Source organism: Myodes glareolus, chromosome 3, assembly GCF_982192425.1.
Source record: "Myodes glareolus chromosome 3, mMyoGla1.1, whole genome shotgun sequence".
Lineage (NCBI taxonomy): Eukaryota > Metazoa > Chordata > Mammalia > Rodentia > Cricetidae > Myodes > Myodes glareolus.
The window spans coordinates 56,716,561-56,736,767 of record NC_142028.1 but is presented as its reverse complement, the minus strand read 5'-3'; the positions used below and the strand labels follow the sequence as shown (position 1 = coordinate 56,736,767).

General features: G+C 42.6%; 1 protein-coding gene across 2 annotated transcripts in view; it reads left to right on the top strand.

Moving 5' to 3' along the window:
* Positions 1-20,207, top strand: part of Slc25a26 (solute carrier family 25 member 26) — a 113,496-nt gene that overhangs the window by 69,337 nt on the left and 23,952 nt on the right. For both annotated transcript variants that reach the window (XM_048438426.3, XM_048438425.3), the window contains one exon: positions 17,698-17,742. In XM_048438426.3, coding sequence (XP_048294383.3) covers positions 17,698-17,742 — 45 coding nt within the window. The remainder of the gene's footprint in view (positions 1-17,697; positions 17,743-20,207) is intronic.

The following is a 20,207-nucleotide window of genomic DNA, read 5'->3' as shown; positions in this document are numbered from 1 at the left end:
TCACTTTTATCTCAATAGTCATGGTCTTTAAAAAAAAGTGACACACATTAAGAAAAACCAATGTGATGGGAACATTTTGTCAGGAAGAACCACACTTTTTATATTTATTTAAAAGGAGACATGTAGTCCAGGCTGGTCTCAGACTTTCTTTGTGGGGAGGTGAGCTGGAGCTTCTGACCCTCCTTCCTCCCTTCTCAAGTGCTACCGTGCAGCACGCCCCACACCTGCCTTACTCCACATGAGTGCAGCAAATGCTTCAGTTCTAGCAGGATTTTCCACATAGACCATAAGCATCTGCTTACCACAGAGAATCTGCAAATGTGGTCTTCGGACAAAGTATAACGTCAGCTGGCGTTGCAAATGAAGGCAAGTGCTCAGGCCCTACTTAAGGTGGAGATGGGAGGACTGGATCCTCACCTGTGTTTGAAGCAAGCTTGCATGGGATTAAGAGGCATGGTGATTTTCTGCATCTGGAGTTCTTCGCTGGTCCTTGTAGCATCCCGAGAAGCTGCAAATCTTGGTTCACTTGAATGCCACCCCTTGACGGAAGGCTCTCTCCCAGCTCTAGCCCCGCCTGCAGTGGTGCTAGTTTGTTGGGGCTGTGGCCTGAGGAGTCCGTCAGTAGGCATATTTATAGCTCTTTGACTTGTTTATAGATCACAATACTTAGCAATCAGTAGCAGCTCTTTAAAGTATTGTTGATTTAAATTTTGTGCCGGTGGATTAGGTGTGTGTGTGGGGGGGGGTGCTGAGGCACACAGGGCAACAAGAGGGAAGGAGAGAAGCTGGGGTTGCTTGATTTACAAGGTAGTGGAGAGAGCAGTGAAAGTTCACTCTTTTTTGAAATGTTTTCTCCATGAAATTTTGTCATTTTCTTGTTCCTGACCAGTTTTTTGGCTTTGTCGCATTCAGTGGTGGCCTGCCACTGAATTAGCAGGGAGAACTTTAACATCACATATTTTATGCTGGTGGGTAATTTGCAATGAAGGGAAATTTAATTTTTACATCATTTTCTTCCCTCCTTCCTTTCCTCCCTTCCTTTCTTTTTTTGAGGCAGGGTCTTCTGTATCCAAGCTAGCTGCAGTGTACAAAGGATGATTTGGAACTGCTGATCTTCCTGGCTCACTAGCTCTAGTCCAGTTTGTGTGTTGTTGGTGATCGAACCCAGGGCCTTGGGCAAGCTAGGCAAGCACTCAAGCAGCAGGGCTCTGGCTGAGAGCTTATTTCTCACTGTAAAGGCTGGTGGTCCAGTGTTGGAGAGCTCTACCTGGCAGGGGTCTTCTTTCTTAATCACCCCAAGGTGACTTGGGTACGTAGCTCAAGCCTCCGTGAGCTACATGAGACGCTGTCTTAGAAAGCCCAGACCAAAATGAACCAGGACCTACTTGTGTTTAAAGGGTTTAATAAAGGGATAATAAAGCCTTGTTATCACCAATAAACTTGAAGGCAGTTGTGGGAAGGGGTGAGGTTTTGAGATGATCCTGTATTTGCAGTGAGAATACAGCAAAGAGTCCTTCAAGAAAGGAATCTTCTGCATTAATATTAATTCACTGGTTTAATATACATTTAATTTTGTTAAATAGGACACTTACCCTGTAAAACTTGATATTACTAGCTGAAGCTATTTAAAATGTTATAATGCATTTTCTCATTGAACAAGTAATGAGATCCATGTTTTCCAATCTCTAGGATAAAAATAAGCATTGGCCCCAGTTCTAATCCCATCACTACGATGCAGTTTTCTTTTTAGCACAAGCCCCTTCCACGACAGATGCACTTTTCAGGACGGCAGCCTGAAGCCGGTGACAGAGGTTGTCCCGGAATGAGTGTCTTGCTTTAACAGACTTCTGGGGCTCTATTTGTTTCCCATAATTTTCTGCATGTTTATTTCAAATGAACCATGAAATGACTCAGTGCCAACATGTTTTTTTAATAACAAATAAGGGTTGGCACATGAATGTTGATTTCGAATTTAAAGTTTTATATTTTTGCCATGACTGACTTCTGAGCCAGTTTGTAGCTCAACACTCAGTCTGTGTTAAACAATTTATGAGCAACAACTTGGATATTCTCTCTCTCTCTCCCTCCCCCTCCCTCTCCATGTCAGTTTTCTAAGAGCACCTGTTCATAATTCAAAAGCATTAGTTAATAAACCATTTTGATAGAATTGTTCATAATACATTTCTTGTAGGTTTTATGAAATAGACATAGATTTCCCTTAGGGACCCTTCTTATTTTTTAATTATTGTTGTTTATACTGCATCATAACACCAATTTCAAAATAATTAGACATGGCATGATAAAACTCCTCTCTATGCAAAGATTTCTACTGGCCTGAGATGTTAGAATCGGGGTGCAGTGTAGTGACCCCTCTGAGCACTGGGCACACATGGCCATCTCTTCCTTTTCCCCTCCCTGGCTGCCAGCATTCACAGCTGTGCTGTGTCAGAGGGGCTGTTCGCTGAGGTGGAAGATGGAGAACTTGGCTGTAAGGGCTGATGTGTGAGGGAGAGAAGAGGCCACATCAGATTTGAATGTCTGCTGTTAACAGGCTTCAACTAATTTAAAATCATGTTGAAAAATCAACATTGCATTAATAAGAATATTATGATGTAAGGAGAAATAATGTAAGGAGCAAACACAATATTCTGTATTGGTTGCCAAAGTTCATTTATAAGCCCAGTTTTATTTTGTCTCGTATTTTATGTCTATTGGGGAGTGAAGTGCTTGAAGGTCCAAAATTAAACTGACAAAAGATAGATTAGCAGGAGAGAGGGGAAAAACAGATTAGCAAGAATAATAAAAACAAAATGGATCGAATTTGTGTATACAGGGTCATTAGAAAATGTACCTGGAAGTGGCGTTAGAGTGGGGTTTGCACAATCTGTGGTCTTTAAGTGGGGACTGCAGAGGAGCAGGGAGTTCTGGGAGAGTAACCGGCCTTCTAGAATGAGGCTAGGTGATGGCATAGTACAGACAGCCAATGACTTTGGAAAGATTAGTGGAGCTCACACTCTAGAATGCAGCGCCTGGCGATGAGTCTGTATGGTGTGATGTTGGCTTCCAGGAGGAGAAGCTTAAAGTTGCCTCTGGGCATCTGTGGCCTTGGGCTTCTTTTAACCAGTTCTTCTTTTAAGCTTAAGGCAAGACCTTAAGAATGCCAGTGCCTTCTGCTCTACTTTCTTGTTACAGAATGTGTGGTGTCCTGACTCGCTTTGCGTCACAGCTTTTTCTTCCCAGTTTCTGAGAATAATTGTCCATATTCATATCATGGTTATTCCTCTTCGAAATACTTGTTTCTTTTAAGTCAATTTTAATGAGTTGTTATTTTTATGTCTAGGGAACCTGCTCATTTCATGACTCGTGAGTTTTCACATCCGTCTTACAGCCTGGCCACCTCAAATAAGATGGGAATGTAGAGCAGGTGCCTCTAATCTTTCTACAGATGTGTCTGATAGTTTAGACTGCCGCCAGACCGTCACTGTTGCAGCTGCTCAGCTCTGCTGGGTGGTGGGAGAGCAGTCAGACAGTGCACACACGGATGGGGGTGCCCAGGACAGCCTGTGGAACATTTCATCACCACCAGCAGCTCGCCTGTGCTGCTGTACAGTGCAGTCGCCAGGCCCCACCACCCACCGTCTCTCACCCAACACTTAGGCTGAGGATGTGCGAGAATGTATTGGTTTCTTTAGAAGATTCCGACTGTGTGGAATTATGCAGTAGGTCTTCTCTGGTATCTGGCTTTTGTCACTCTTGTCCTCTAGTGTCCTTTTTCAGGTCTGTTTCTCCTTCAGATAAAGAATCACCAGATAAGAAGGTTGTAGTCACAGCATACAGCCAGGACATACTGAAGCCGAAGAAGCACACAGCACTCAAAGAGGTGGACTCCAGAGTTGGAGCACTAGGGGTGGAGTCTGGGCTTTTATGTCTTCCATAGAGTGGGACAGGGCTAGGACTCATTTCCTTTCCTTGAATTGTCCTGGGCAAGATTCACTTTGTGGTTGGGTAGGTTCATCTGACAGCAGGGATCTTATTGGATAAGGCAGGTTGGCGGGGGGGGGGGGGGGGGGGGGGGGGGGGGGGAGGGACGACTGAGATTCCTCCCTAGGAAAAGCTTTTGTTTGGACAAGAACTTGGGAGTCAGCCTCGTGGATCAAAGTGAAAGCAGTTGGAGGTCAGTTGGGTAGGAGGCAGGCTCTTTCCCTAGCTCCGCCTATTTAAGGCCTGAGTATCTCCTGTCCTCCTTCGGCTCCACATGTTTGGAGTTTAGTCACACTGTTGCATAAAACAGTTGTCTCTTCCTTTGGGCTGTTAAGTGTTGTTTAGTTGAGTAAGGTCTGTTCTCTCAGAAGCTGACATTTGGGTTGTCAGCTTTGAGCACAGGTTAGTAAAGCAGCTGTGCCCGTTCTTGTACAAGCTTCTGTGTGGATATTTCTTATAGGTACTTAGTGGGGTATGGAATATGTGCCTATAATCCTAGTACTTGGGAGGCTGAGTCAGAAGGATTGCAAGTTTGAGGCCAAACTGGTCTATATGGGGAAACTCTGTCTACAAAAACAATTTCCCAGAGTGATGGGGTCTCGTTAGATTTCTCCCAGCCCAACTGGTGTTGACAGTCTTCATGATTTTGAACTTTGCCATTCCATTAGGCAATCACCTTATTTTTTTTCTTTCTTGGCTGCTCTGGCTCAGCCCTCCAGTGATGCTGAATAGATACAGTCACTCTGAGCCTCCTTCCCATGTTCCCAGTCTCTTGTGGAAGGCACACACAGGAGGGAGTTTTGACAAGTAGTGTTATAACTGTTGCTTTCTTATACATGTTTTAATATTTAATTCTATTTGAAGTTGATTTTACATTTCTTTAATTTTTTGTGTATACTCATGTGTAAGTGCATACTACAATGTGTGCATGCGTTTGTGTATGTATAGGTCAGAGAACAACTTACAGAGTCAGGTCTCACTTTCACCATTTTGGCTCCCAGGGATCAAACTCAGGCTGTGGAGGCTGGGCTAACAGGCGTCTAATCCCCCCCCCACACACACACACCATCTCCCCAGTGTGAGAGGTTTATTGTGGGAGGCGGAAGGGGAAAGTGAAAGAGCCCAAGGCCATCTCGGAGTGGAGACAGTGAGAGAGGCAGGCAGATAGAACGTGCAAGAAGAGAGACAAGAAAGGCAAGAGCCTTTAATCTTATTTCTGAAGGAGCAAAGTTCCTTACTGTTCCTACTTGTTTTTGTGTGTTTCACAATAAGTGTGTGGGATTTCAGGAGCCTTTTCTTTATCTACTGAGATGACTACACGTCTCTTCTTCAATTTGCTCATAACTACAAATCATACCGACGCCAAAGTAGTGGCGCAGCTTCACAGTTGTAGAATATACCTCACTGCTCATGAAGGATTATTACTGTTTGTAATTCATAATTAACTTTGGCAGTATTTAAAGTTTACCCTTTCTTTAGGGATTCAGGAGGACAGCACCCCTGTGGTTTCCGAGTTCCCTTTCTTCACACTGTTGATGTATCAAGGCCCTTAGGACAGTTAGAGTCTTTCACGGGCCTTGCTTGTGCTTACCTCACGTGTGCATGGCTTGCTAAGTGAGATGGAACCGGGGAGAATTGTTCCTTTGCCACAGGAATGAGGTGTGGGTACGCACATGATCTCCTACAAGCGTGTCACAGCGAGCACGGAGTCTCCTGATGCACCATGTTGTTTCCATTTGCTTCTGATATGGGGTTTAATCATGCTGGCTCAGACAGTTATGAGCCCTATCAAGAGACCAGTTCCCAGCCTCTGTGTTGTTCATTGTTGTGTATGCTTTCTTCTGAGCTCACAGATGGCTATTGTAGGAATGTTGCATTTCCTCCTGTTTGCATGTGGACCCATTGGTTTTCTACTGTGTGCCCTGGGCCAGCTTAGGTGACAGGAATAACAAGGGCAATGTCCTTTTCATGCTGCAGGTCCTCACAGTCCTCTGGCCCCAAACACAAATGGTATCTTCTTCATTCCTGATGGTGAGGCCAAGCTTATTGTCACCCACCTTTAGTTGCCTCAGCCATGCTATAATAGAGTGACATTAGGTGCTTTTCTAATTTACAAAGACCCTTCGGTGCCTAGCACTTTGTACAGTGGAGCTCTACAGGGGTGCCTAGGGCTTGGTCCTTTGGGAGGCCACAGCAATAAAGAACAGTCTAGAAACAAAGGAAGCCCTTTCTGCAGTTTTCAGAACATAGCAAGTGGTTTTTGAGTTAGTGAGCCAGACTTCAATCTTACATACCTGCTCTGAGCCAGGCCCTATGCTGGCACTGTGTCCAACCCCATGCATGCTGCATATAACAAAGTGTAGACCCGTGAGCAGATATTACAGCCAAGGAGTAGTACAGACGGATCTCTGCAGGCGAGGAGGTCTCTTTGAATTGCTGCCCCATCAGCCCTCCTGATTGAATTTGTTAGCATCTTAAACAGAATGGTTTGAATATGTACAGCTCTATAGTTGCTTTATTCTATACTCAGCATTATCTCAGGGGTTGTCAAGCTTTAGTGTGCACAAGTCACTCCATGGGGTTGTATGTGGAAGACGGGTGTTCTAAATGTGACTATTTAAGAGAAGTATATGGAGGTTTTCTTTTTTTTTCTTTTTCTTTTTTTAAAATTTTATATTGTTTTTATTGAGCTATTTATTTTCTCCACTCCCTCCCTTCTACCTTCTCCCATGGTCCCCATGCTCCCAATTTACTCAGGAGATCTTGTCTTTTTCTACTTCTAATGTAGATAAGATACATGTATGTATCTCTTAGGGTCCTCATTGTTGTCTAGGTTCTCTGGGATTGTGATTTGTAGGCTGGTTTTCTTTGCTTTATGCTTAAAAACCACTTATGAGTGAGCACATGTGATAATTGTCCTTCTGGATCTGGGTTTCCTCACTCAAAATGATGTTTTCTAGATTCATCCATTTGCTTGCAAATTTCAAGATGTCGTTGTTGTTGTTATTATTATTATTATTATTATTATAGTACTCCATTGGGTAAATGGACCACATTTTCCTTATCCATTCTTTGGTCAAGGGGCATTTAGATTGTTTCCAGTTCTGGCTATGACAAACAAAACTGTTATGAACATAGTTGAGCACATGTCGTTGTGGTACAGTTGAACATCCTTTGGGTATATACCAAAAAGTGGTATTGCTGGGTCTTGAGGAAGGTTGTTTCCTAATTTCCTGAGAAATCGCCACAATGACATCCAAAGAGGTTGTACCAGCTTGCATTCCCACCAGCAATGCAGAAATTTTCCCTTTTCCCCACAACCTTTCCAGCATAATTTGTCATCAGTGTTTTTGATCTTGGCCATTCTTACAGGTGTAAGATGGAATCTCAGAGTTGTTTTGATTTGCATTTCTCTGATAACTAAGGATGTTGAGCATTTTCTTAAGTGTCTTTCATCCATTTTAGATTGTGTATGGAGGTTTAAAACTGATTTTGGCACTATCATCCTTTACCCTGCTTCCTTCCAACTGTCTGTTTCCTTCACCAGCTCTGCTTATTGTTGGAGGAAGGGTTGTTCCTTCCAGCCGCCTGGCTAGACCCAAAATAGTCACATAGAAACTGTATTAATTAAAACACTGCTTGGCCCATTAGCTATAGATTCTTATTGGCTAGCTCTTACATATTAATTTAACCCATTTCTATTAATCTGTATATCACCACAAGGTCGTGGCCTATCAGCAAAGTTTCAGCACCTCTATCTCCAGCAGCAGCTCCATGGCGTCTCCCTAACTCCGCCTTCTCCTCCCATGCTATAGACCAAGCCAGTTCTTTATTCATTAGCCAATAAAAGCAACACATAGAGAGAAGGACCCCCCACACCATCTCCTTTTTCTGTTTAGAGGGGACTCCCACATCAGCTTATCTTGGTCTCTTTTGTTTCTACAGTCCTAGTATAAGTGTTTTTCTTAGAACATTTATGCATTTCTAGTTGGTACAAGACGAGAAATACATGTTAAACAAAAAAGAATGTGACCATAACAAAAAGTAAAAGTTTCAAGGAAAGGTGAGTTCATGTACCCTGTGTAGTTGGTACATATAGTAAATGAGGTTTTAGAGGGGGGGGTGGCTAAATGCATGGTTGTTTGATTAACTGAGCCATTTACAGTGTACACTTACTCTTGCATGGGGACAAGGTACTATGAAGAGGAGAAACATCTGCTAACAAAGTAAATCTGTTCTTTGCCCCTAATTCTTGCCTGCCTCCCAGTGTGATATTTGAAACAGGCATGGTTTAATTTGAATACAGTGAGTAGGAGAGCGTGCCTTTCCTTACCCATCTTCACTTCTCCCATAGGCCTGAATGTCCTGGTCCTAGGAAATCTGCAGATGCTTGATAAGTACCATGTTGTCATCTTTCTCTTCAGAGTTGTATTTTAGTAGAAATGAATTTGTTCAGTCATTTGGATGTTAAGGATATAATTATTTTTGGAAATTTTTATGACTTTTCCAGAATGCATGTGTTTGTTATGCCCTGGGTGTCTGGTTTCAGATCTCCACATCATTTTGACATTGTTTCTGGGTCCCAAGGGAAGGAATCAGATGCATGGAACTAGAGTAGGAAGACTTGATCAGGGAAACAGGCCTCATTCCAAATTATTTTCAATTCATTTTTTATTAAAATATTGATTTATTTGTGTGTGTGTGTGTGTGTGTGCATGCTTTTGTGCACATACCATGCCATGTGTGTGGAGGTCAAAGGATACCTTTGTGGAGTCAGCGCTTTCTACCTGTCTGTGGGTTCTGGGTGTCAAACCCATCTTGCCAAGTTTTTGCAATCAGAACCTTTACCCACTGATCCATCTGACCCACCCTTCTTATTTATGCATTTATTTGCAGTGCTGGGATGCAACATCGGGTTTCAAAAGTGCTAAGCGAGCTAGCTTGTTCTCTCTCTCTTGCTCGCGCTCTCACTCTCCATGATCTCTACCCCCATTGCCTGGTCCAAAAACTGAAATGAAATCATTGAGAATTTATTTTTAGGTAATAGCATGTATGTAATATTTAAGTTATTTTTGAGACCATCACTTGCTGGATTATCTGTAAACTTGTACATATAATATGGTCTGTGTATATAATAAGTCCAAGTTAAGTTTAATCACACTTCAGGATGGCTACTCTGTGAATCATCAGGCGTTTAGAAAGATCCCGATCAAGTCTGCATTCCAATGGTGAGAATGGCAAAGGCTCCCTCTCAACAGCACACTTAAATCTCTGGGACCCTAGGTGACATCAAGAGCTTTCATCACAGCTGCAGACCATCCATATAGACAGCTTACTCATTTGTTTTTCTACCTTTGCTGTGTCTATTGCCATGTATTGATTTATAAGCAAAACCTTTAAAGATAAATGGTCATGGCTCATCTAGAAAGAATACAGAAAATACTGCTGTCACATTTTCATAAAGGAAGTTAATTTTGTGTAGTTTGTAAACAATCTAGATAATATGTATATTAAAAAAACCCACAAAACCTATTCCCTAGTATTCTCCAGTAGTCTTCCAGGTTTATTGGTATAGTTTGTAAGCATACCCTTATCATTTCTCTTTATTTATTGTGTATAATTGTATTTATGTGTATTTATTGTGAGCGCTCTGTTAGATTAGTGAGTGTTTTGCCAATCTTGATAATTTTTTAATTTTAATTTTTATCTCTTCAAAGAAATGTCTTCTTATTTAATTGATCTTTTTTAGTTGAAAATAGATTGTTTTTTGAGATACTTTATCTTCATTGCAGTTCCCTCCCTCTGCTCCTTCTAGTTCCTCCTCATCTACATCCACTTTCTTTTTGTCTCTGCTTAGAAAACAACCAGGTATCTAAGGGATAATAGTAAAATAAATTAAGATTTAAAACCACACAAATCAGAGTAAGGTAGAATAAAGAAACAGAAAAAAAAAGAGCCCAAGAAAGAGCACAGAAATAGGCATAGATGCAGAGGCCCACTATTCTGCACACTCAAGAATACCGTAAAACACAAAACCAGAAGTCAGACACACACACACACACACACACACACACACACACATAATCTATAAGGTAAAAAAAGTAAGAAAGAAAGAAAGACAAAAGCCCTGACCTGACAGGACATTATGAGAAAAAGGAACCTCCAGAGTTGCCATTGAGTTAGTTTCCTATTCTTCATCTACTGTGAGCATGCAGCCTACCCTTAAGAAGAGTTTGTTTCTCCAGGGAGATCCTTGGAGGAAACTAAATTTTCATTTGCAAGTTACTATCAATTGGAGATAGCATCTGGGTTAGGGATTGGGGGATGTGTCCACTTCTCCTTTCAGCTCAAGGCTGCATCTGGTGTATACCTGTGCAGACCCTGTGCATGCTGTCTCAGTCTCTGTGAGTTCATGCATGCATCAGTCCTGCTGTGTTTAGAAGGCCTTACATCCTTGGTGTCCTCCATCCCCTCTGGGTCTTACAATTTTCATTTAAATTGCCTTCATGTATGTATGTATTTTAGGAAACCTTTCTGCATTAGGTTTTCGTACTACCACCTGAATGACCCTTAGATTCAATGCAATTCTCATCAAAATTCCAACAACTAACTATTCATAGATTTTGAAAGACAATTTTCAGTTTCATATGGAGAAACACACACACACATGTGAAACAAACAAGTGAACAAAAAACAGGTTAGCTAAAACAATCCTGAACAATACAAGAACTACTGGGGGTATCACCATCCCCAATCTCAAACTGCACTACAGAGTTATAGTAATAAAAACGGCATGGTACTGGCACAAGAACTGTCACACTGATCAACGAAATTCAACTGAAGATCTAGATAGAATTCCACACACCAATGGACATCTTTTTTTTTTTTATAAAGACAGAAATATACATTGGAAAAAAGAAAACAAAACAAAAGACAGCATCTTCAACAACTGGTCAAACTAGATGGCTATTTGTAGACAAACTAAAATAGAAGGATGTTTATCACCATGCACAAAACTCAACTCCAAATGGATCAAAGACCTCAACATGAAACTAGATACACTGAATCTGAAGGAAGAGAAAGTACAGTCTAGCCTTGAGCTCACTGGTACAGGAAAAGTCTTTCTGAACAGGACACCATTAGCACAAGCACTAAACTAAGATCAACAATTAATAAATGGGATCTTACTAAACTGAAAAGCTTCTGCATACACAGTAAAGGACACCACTATTCAGACAGAGTGGCAGCCGACAGGATAGGAAAAGATTTTTACCAACTACATATCCGATACAGGGCTAATATACAAAAAATATATAAAGAACTCAAAAAACTAGATATCAAGAATACAACCAAATTTAAAAATGGTATAGAGATCTAAGCAGAGAATTCTCAGAGGAAACTCAAATGGCCGAGATATACTTAAAGAAATGTTCAACATCCTCAGCCATCATGGAAATACAAATCAGACTAACTCTGAGATTTCATCTTACACCTGCCAGAATGGCTAAGATCAATAAAATAAGATGTAACAAAGCTTAACCATTGAGCTTGTTAAATGGTTGACTATTCTTTTTCCTTCTTGTTTTCTGAGCAGTATGATGCTAAAATATACTGGTGGAAGGACGGAATTGTAGTGGAAACATCGAAGTACCGTACATATCCTATGCATGCTGTCCTCAGAAGCAAAGACCATCTTAAAACAGGGGGCTAAGGCTAAGTGTGAATTCACTCACGTTTCATATTTACCATATGCACATAGCTTGAAGGTAATTTTATACATTGGCTGTGGGGCACCTGCCTTTTGATTGTGATCCCTCATGTGAGGTCAGGTATGCAATTTTCTACTTGGAGTATCATGTCAGCTTTCAAAACGTTTAAGATTATGGAGCCTGGAGAGATAGCCCAGTAGGTAAAAGTGTTCACCATAGAAGCACGAAGATCCGAGTTTAAATCCTAAGCACCCATACAAAAAATAAAAAAATCAGACCCAGCAACTGGCCACTCAATTCCAGTGAAGGAACCTGCCTTAGGCAGCAAGGTGGAGAGAGAGTGAGGAAGACATTGCAATGGCCTCTGGCTCCCACAGGGACATGTGCCCTCATGTACATAGGTACATATGAACACACCACACGATACAAAATAACTTAAAGATCCTGAATGTGCCCGTGCTGCCTCCACCTCGTGCCTGTTCTCATCTGTCTTCTGTGTGGCCTTGTGCAGTGGCGTGCTCTCCACCACGTCTGCTTCGGTTCCTAGAGCTTCGCATTCTCGCATGCCTGTTGGTTTTGTTGGTTTCCGGTTTGTCTGGCTTTGCTGGCTTCACCCTCTTTAGAGGAGTTAAGAGATTCTGTGAGTCATGATTCCTTGGTTTTTCATGTTTTGTGTTTCTGGGTTGCACCTTGTACCTCTGTTGGTATGGTTGCCTCCTTTGGTTTTATTCATGAGTCTCCTTACTTAGAAACCCTCATTTGAGGGCTCAGTAACCTTCAGAGAGGAGAAGATAAATCAGTGTAGCAGCCAAAACACTGAACCAAACCAGATATAGAAATGCAGTTGAAATTGATTAAAGTCAGTTACTAAACTACCAGTGACCTCATGTGGAAGAAGTGACAGGCTCTGGGGAGATGGTTTGGTCAGAGAGAGCCTGCTGTGCAAACCTGAGGACCTAAATTTGGTCTCTGGTACCCATGTTCAAGCATGGCTGCATGCATCTGTACTACCAGGGCTGGAAAGATGGAGACGGCAGGATCTTGGCACTCACTGGCCAGCCAGCCTAAGCCCAATCCATGAGTTCCATCATCAGTGAGAGACCTGTATAGGGGCTAGTATTGTCAACCCAGCACCTAGGAGGCAAGCCTCTAGGCACACCTACTAGGGATTGTTTAGATCTGAGAAGTCTGTGAGGGATTGTCTTGGTTAGATTAATTGATGTGGGGAGAACTGTTTTAACTGTGCTGGGGCTGTTCTCTAGGTGGCAATCCTGGGTGTGTAAATGCGGAGCACTAGCAAGTATGTATTAATTAATTGTTCTCTGTCCACGAGGTGTTTGCTGTTGAAATTCTGTCCTGATAGGCAGTTACTAGCAGACTTTGAATGGCTCTACCTCTAACCCTGTTGTTTGGTTTGCTTTGTTTTTAAAGAATGCTAGTCATTTTGAAGCAAGGGGTTTCTTTCTCCCCATCATTTGCCTTTGGCCTCCACCGGTATTGAACAGAAAAGGCTGACTGAGCTGGGTGGTGGTGGCGCACGCCTTTAATCCCAGCACTCAGGAGGCAGAGGCAGGTAGATCTCTGTGAGTTCGAGGCCGACCTGGTCTACCGAGTGAGTTCCAGGAGAGCCAAGGCTACACAGAGAGAAACCTTGTCTCGAAAAACCAAAAACAAACAAATAGTTAAATAAATAAATAATAAGGAAAAACTGGCTGTTCAAGAGGGGAATGGCTGTCATTTGTGGGACACTAGAGTGGGAAACCCTAAATGAAGCACATTAACTTGGAAATTGCCATGCAACAGAAGAGAACTCTCCCTCATAGGATTCCTTGGAAAGGGGACTGGGCAGCTTTGGAGCCATTCCTGTGTCGGTGGCAAACGGAGCACTTCCATGCTTGCTTTTAAATCTTAGGCATTAGTATTCGCCTTGTTTCCACAGTGAAATACCTGGCAAAAGCAGTTAAAGAAGGGAGGGTTTAGTTTAGGTCTCAATGTAAGTGGACACAGTCCACCAAGGCCGCCGGAAGGCTGCTAGCAGGAGTGAAGACAGCTGCTTACACTGTGTCCAGCCAGAAAGTAGAGAGCAATGGTGTGTGCGCAGAGTCCATTTTCCTATTTTTATTGAGTCTAAGACTCCAGCCTGTGGAATGATACCACCCACATTTAGGGTGCATCTTCCTACTGCAACTAGCCTAGTCTATATAATCCCTCACAGACAAGCCAAGAGATTTGTTTCCATGGTGACTTTAAATCTGGCCAAGCTAACGATTAGGACTAATCATTAATCCTTGAAATTTTAACTCTTGCACATTTCCTTGAGTTTATAAACAGAGATGTTGGTCATTTTTGCCAAGTGTAATTACATTCATTCTTAAAGTATAACTTCTTGTTCCTTAGGTTTGTAGGTCATTCACATTGTATTTATTATAGCTTACAATCTACCCTTATTTATTTAAAAAAGTATCTTGTTATATGATTGTTCTATCAAATAGTCAAATTGCAGAGGTAAATAATACTTAGAAATGATATTTTATAGCCCCTCAGTTATAAATCACTTCACTGTTTATGAAAGGCTATTTATCTTAGAATCATAAAGTTAGAAACATTGAATTCAAGCAGAATTGTAGACCAATATTTGGGGATAGTAAGTCCTGCTTATGATATAACCATGTGCATTGTTCGTGTTACCAGTGATGCCAGCACTTCTTGCTGGGGACAACTGGGTTTCACTTTCTCTATTTCCACCAGAGTCCTCACATATGCTCAAGGGATAGAATTGCTTCTTTGCTTGTTGCTAAGGTTACTGAGCAGAATCCATGTTGAACTGTAGCAGGGTCTCCTGCTTCTGCCTCTTTGATGGTAGCTGGGTCTATTGCTGCTCACTTATTAGTGCCCTGGGTCTTAACAACCTTACTCTAACAAAACATCTTAAATGGAGGCATTAAACAAGTCCCCATTTGTAACATCTTAAATGGAGGCAAAACAGTGACCCATTTTGTAACTTTTGGTTCAATAAAATGGGTATGTTGTATTTTGGAATCGAAAACCTCTGAGTGTAGCTATTCATTTTCTGCATCTATAAAGCATTTTAGAATAACAGCTTACATCTGTTTGAGGTATAAAATTCCACGTTTTGAAGAAACATCAGTGTTGTTTGACTTCAAACCAGACCTGAGAAGGGAGGCAGCTCTCCAGTAGCCTGTGTTCTGCCCAAGGTAGGAGCAGCGTGGAGCTGCCTCATGCATGTGTGCTCTGTCTCCATAGCGGTTTCCTCTTACTGGGGAAGATGGCAAGCAGCCTGCACACTTTTGACTGACATTTGAGAAGTTTGCACACATCAGGTGTTTAACTTATGAGGGACCTTTTCAGTACTAGGGGCCCCAAATAAAGTTATATGTTCAAGTATTTATAGCATGTTTAATTACCTTAGTCTGTCAGTTAATCTTGTTGTAGGGAGCGAAGCTGGGGTTCACTGCGGACCTTCTTTTTTAAGCAAATGCCCCAAGGAATAGTTGAACCAGGGTATTCCATTGTATGATATGTATGTTGCCTATTTAAGCTGAAGGAAGAATTTCATGAATAATTTGCAATAGAGGCAAATGGACAAAATATTTATCCATAGAATGAAAACTGAATAGTCTTAAAAGCCAAATAACTTCTGGTAAAATAATTTAGAGCTTTTTCACTTGCAGTCAAGACATTTAACATTGCTGTAGAATGTGCTGTTTTCACATTTAGAAAGGCTTAGTCCAAGGAAGAAGGTTAGACTGAGAAGACTAAGTCCTGCTGCTTCTCCTCTTGGCGGTGTTCCCCCGCTGAGTATACTTTGTTAAGATTTTAGAAAAGTTTTTAGAAGCCAGTGTTGCAGCCAGGGATTTTGTTTTGGTATTTGATTTCATTGAAAATACAGTTCTTGAGTTTCAGAATGGACAATGTCAGATATGTTTTGGGAATCAAAACACTTGACTTAACATTTTGTGGGACAGTGACACCTAGGGTGAGTAATTGCTTACTTATGATGTGAACAAGCTTCTCTGAGATTGTCATTCGTTAACCTAACCCAAACTAGTGGCATTGACACACACACACACACACGCTACCATTTTCTTTTTGAGTAGGACAGATTCTCTCTGTGGCCACTGTCATTCCCAGGCAGGGACACCATCTGCCTCAGACAGATAGTGACAGACTTTGTGTTTCTGACTAAGCATAGCAATAGCTTCCTGCCTTGAGTTCATGTGATCGCAAATAGTTGTTACATGCCTGTCAATTCATCCAAAAGGTGTGGGGATGCACACTGGTCGACACTCCGGCAGTCCATATGGGCACAGTCTAGACGTATCCCTGAACTAAACTGTGTAGAGATAGCAACTCTGGGGCCACTGTGAGCCCCTGAGTGTGCCAGGCAGTGATGGGGAAGCAATGACTGGAGTCCACTGGAGTTTATTCTTATTTTGAAAATGTGGGTGTGGGTGGTTTTTTTTTTTCAGAATTTCAAAAGTTTAATTAAATACGAAGAAATTATACCATGTGGATTTATAAGCAGATAAACACAGTTAAATGTTTGTCTTTGCAGGTAAAATAGTAATTAGGACTCTGAAGTCAGGTGGCCTGACTCTGTGTCTTTTGGCAAGGTACACAGTTTCTGTGGACCCCAGCCTCTTCATCTATCAGCAGGGCGAGGAGTACAGCGCTGATTGACATGAGGGCTTAGCAGCGCTTTAGTGAAGTCCAGCTTACTGGGCACCCGGCGACTCTGTCCCATAGTTCAGTATTCACGGTAAACACTTTCTAGGTGTTGTGTTCTTGACCTCTTCTGAGGACTGCAGGGGACTTTCTCCCCGACTCAACAGCTTTACTTTGAATTCCGCATGGAGTACAATCCCTATAGAGCTTTTCTTCCTCTAGGGTGCAGCCATTCCACTCCCAGACAGGTGGCAGCTTCCTGGAGTTTGCAATATTGACATGCCTTTGCAAGTGACTCTGGCCTCCCTCCACCAGCCCCCGCCCCATTTCCATTCCTCCATCCTCTCCTCTGTCTCCCTCTTCCTTTCCTGCCCATTTTCTACTGTCTTTCCTTCATGCTAGTCCCCTCCTGCCTGCATCCTTCTCCCTCTCCCCCTGCTGCCCTCTCCTGCTGTCCTTCCCCTGCTGTCCTTCCCTTGCAGTCCCTCCCTTGCTGTCCTCCCTGCTGTCCTCTCCTGCTGTCCTCCCCTGCTGCCCTCTCCTGCTGTCCTTCCCTGCTGTCCTCCCCTGCTGCCTTCCTCCTACTGTCCTCCCCTGCTGTCCTCCCCTGCTGCCTTCTCCTGCTGTCCTCCCCTGCTGCCTTCCTCCTGCTGTCCTCCCCTGCTGCCTTCCTCCTACTGTCCTCCCCTGCTGTCCTCCCCTGCTGCCTTCTCTTGCTGTCCTCCCCTGCTGCCTTCCTCCTGCTGTCCTCCCCTGCTGTCCTCCCCTGCTGTCCTCCCCTGCTGTCCTCCCCCTACACTTCTTATTTCCATCCCCCCTCTCCTTGTTTTACTTTCTTTTTCCCCCTGCATCTGTCTTCATATTGTCTCCATCTTCTGTATCTTTCCCTTTCTTCCCCCTCACCCTTTCTCTTCTGCTCAGGTGCTCTTCTGAGCCTCAGATTACCTGCTGAGGACTGCATAGCCGCAGCTGTTATAGAACCTGCTTGGGCCTTACTGTGGGTGTTGCTCTAGGAGATGTTTGGTGTATCGTTTCTGTGTCAGCCTTGCCCCTGCATTTCTCTTCAGTTCACGGGGCTCACGATGTTCTTTGCATTCCTTAAGCTTGAAATAGTAGAGGATCTATGGCCAGAGTTTATCAGGTTTTCAAACACGTACTACACCTCTGCATTTGCTAATATTGTCTATATTACAGCTATGAGATAAAATGAAGCACTATAATAATTGTGGGTTCTTAGAATAATGCCAGGAAGATGTTACCTAATTTCCATGATTTCTGATCCATGTTACCTAATTTGCATGTTTTCTCTCTTTCTTTCCAGATTCCTTTCTCCTTGGTCCAGTTTCCCTTGTGGGAATCCTTGAAAGTAAGTTTTTAATCATCATTTGGAGAATTTTTTTTCTAATTCCCAACAGTGTGGGTATGCAATGGAATAAGATATTAGTGAGTAAAAGTTTAAAAATTCCAAATTACCAGCAGCCAGAAGTGTTTCTCCACACACAGGCTGGGGTGTGTGTGCGTGTGTGAGCATGCACACACAGAGAACCTGATTAATTAAATTGCTTAAGCATGCATAGACATTGCATTTGTTTTTCACCATTGAGGCAGTGATAGTGGTATGAATTACATGGGTCTTTGCCAGCATTGTAAAGGACTTAGCAAGACGAACGATCCAGGTTGGCATCCTCATGAGCACTGTGCACAGAGAGCTGGACCGAGTTGTGATGTAGACCGAGTAAGACATACGGTTTAGTAGGTTAACGGTCAGGAAAGATTGGAAGTTCCTGTCCAAGTGAGAAGGGTTTTAAGTAACCAAGCAGGAAAATGGCAAAGTATCAAGGTAGGGATTGGGGCTGGGTCAGCTCGGCAGTACATGCCTGCATCTCCAAATTCAGTCTCAGAACTGCAGGAAAGAAAGCAAACAAAACCCGAGTTGATGCTACCGTAGTTTTATGGAGTTTCTATGCATGAAAACTCTCTTAAAAAGTATCTTAAGAGTTATTTAGGAGTTTGGACTCCTAAATAAATTGTATTAAAATTTCATGCATACCAAGAATAATAAATGAGTTCAAATCATTGTTCTTTTAGAAAGTAAGCTGGAGGCTTGGAGCCATCATGATAACTCAGAAGGCAAAGGCATTTACCTTCAAGCCAGCTGGCCAAAGTTTTAGCCCTAGGACCCACATGGTAGAAGGAGAGAACCAGTTTCTAAATATTGTCTTCTGACCTCCGATCTCATGCCTTGGCATGCATTTGTAAGCCCTCCCCCATGAATACATGTGTGCGTGAAAACACACACATATAAATAAATGTGAGGTTTTTTTTTTTAAAGTTAAAGTAAACTAGAACATCCAAGATTCCTTACATGTGGTCCAATTTTAAAAGGTAGTACCGCTCGTTTACTGGAGTTTGGGGTCTTCGTTGTTATGTTTCAGCTCTTCCTTCCTGGTGCAGGGTAAGCACAGATTCTTTGGCCAGTGTTTCAGGGCCTGATGTAACAGCTATCCAGTGAGAAGGTCACATTCCCTTAGCATACCAGTTCCCCTTTTTAGCCTGTGAGAAAAGAACAATGTAACCACCAGCTGTCCGGCAGACAAGAGCCCCTGTATAAGTGCCTCAGTGACCAATCCACACAGACTCTACACAGTCTAACGTCCTGGCACTCGCGCCCACAGAGGAATGCGCGGAGGTTCAGAGAGGGAGAAGCATAAGTTGGTTCATTTCTTTCCAAAATTTTAAGGGCATTTGTAGAATTCTAACTATTTAAGAAATCACAGTGAATTTTTGTGGTAATCAGAGACAACAATACTGTGCTTCAAGGTTTTTGGTTTTTGTTGTTTTTGGTAAATTTAGTTTTAATTTTATGTGTTGTCTTCATGCATGTCTGCTGCCTTCAGAGGTCAGAAGAGGGCGTCGGGGCCTGCACTGTAGTTACAGATGTTTGTGAGCATACATGTGGGTGCTGGGAACTGAGCTCAAGAAAGAAGAGCAGCCAGTGCTCCTGACTGCTGAGTCGTCTCTCCGGCCCTGTTTAAAGCGTGTGCGAAGCGCTGTGCATTTGTTTAGTTCCTTAAAGAGTAGTCTGCATACAGTCGGTGTCACCCTTAAAAAGGATACGTTAGTTACGACAGGCTCCACTCGGTATTCATTGAGCTTCTGTAAATATCTGTGTGTAGTATTTGTATGGATGTCCCCACACACCCGAGAAAGCTGCTCAGGAGTGGTGTCCCTGGACCGGAAGCAGGGCACGTGCTTAGCTGTATAAGAGTCCATAGGGTGTTTTCCAGTGCATCGCCAGCAGTGTGTGTGCGAGATTCCTAGAGAAAACAGCCATTCTAATAATTGTAGACAAGTGTCTCGTCATAGTTTTGCTTTGAATTTCCCTCAAGGTTAAATGATGGTTAGAGATGTTTTGCATCTTTTCAAATATTCTGTGTTTTTGTTTAACATCCAAGTGTGAGGTTACAGGGTCTTTGTAGAAGCAGAAACCTTAGAACACTTGCTTGTGTGTTTCTGGTTTTATCCACTCAAGTTGCTTTTGCAGTCCTGCAAGGAGATTGTGTTATGGGTGGGGGGATTCTCTGTTGTTCTCATATAGGGTGTGATTTAGGAAACTTTCTCAGCCTGGGCCCTATGTTATGTAGTTATGACTATGTTATGTAGTCAGCAGTGTCTGGAGGTAGTGGGTGAACACCACTTTCCTGGACGTTCTTTGTCCAGATTACAGTGGTCACCCCCTCTAAACAGACTTCCTCCTGCTGTCCCCCACTTCACTTAACCAGAGCTGCTTCTATTCACCTGGTCTCCAGACCCATTACAAAGGGTCACTGC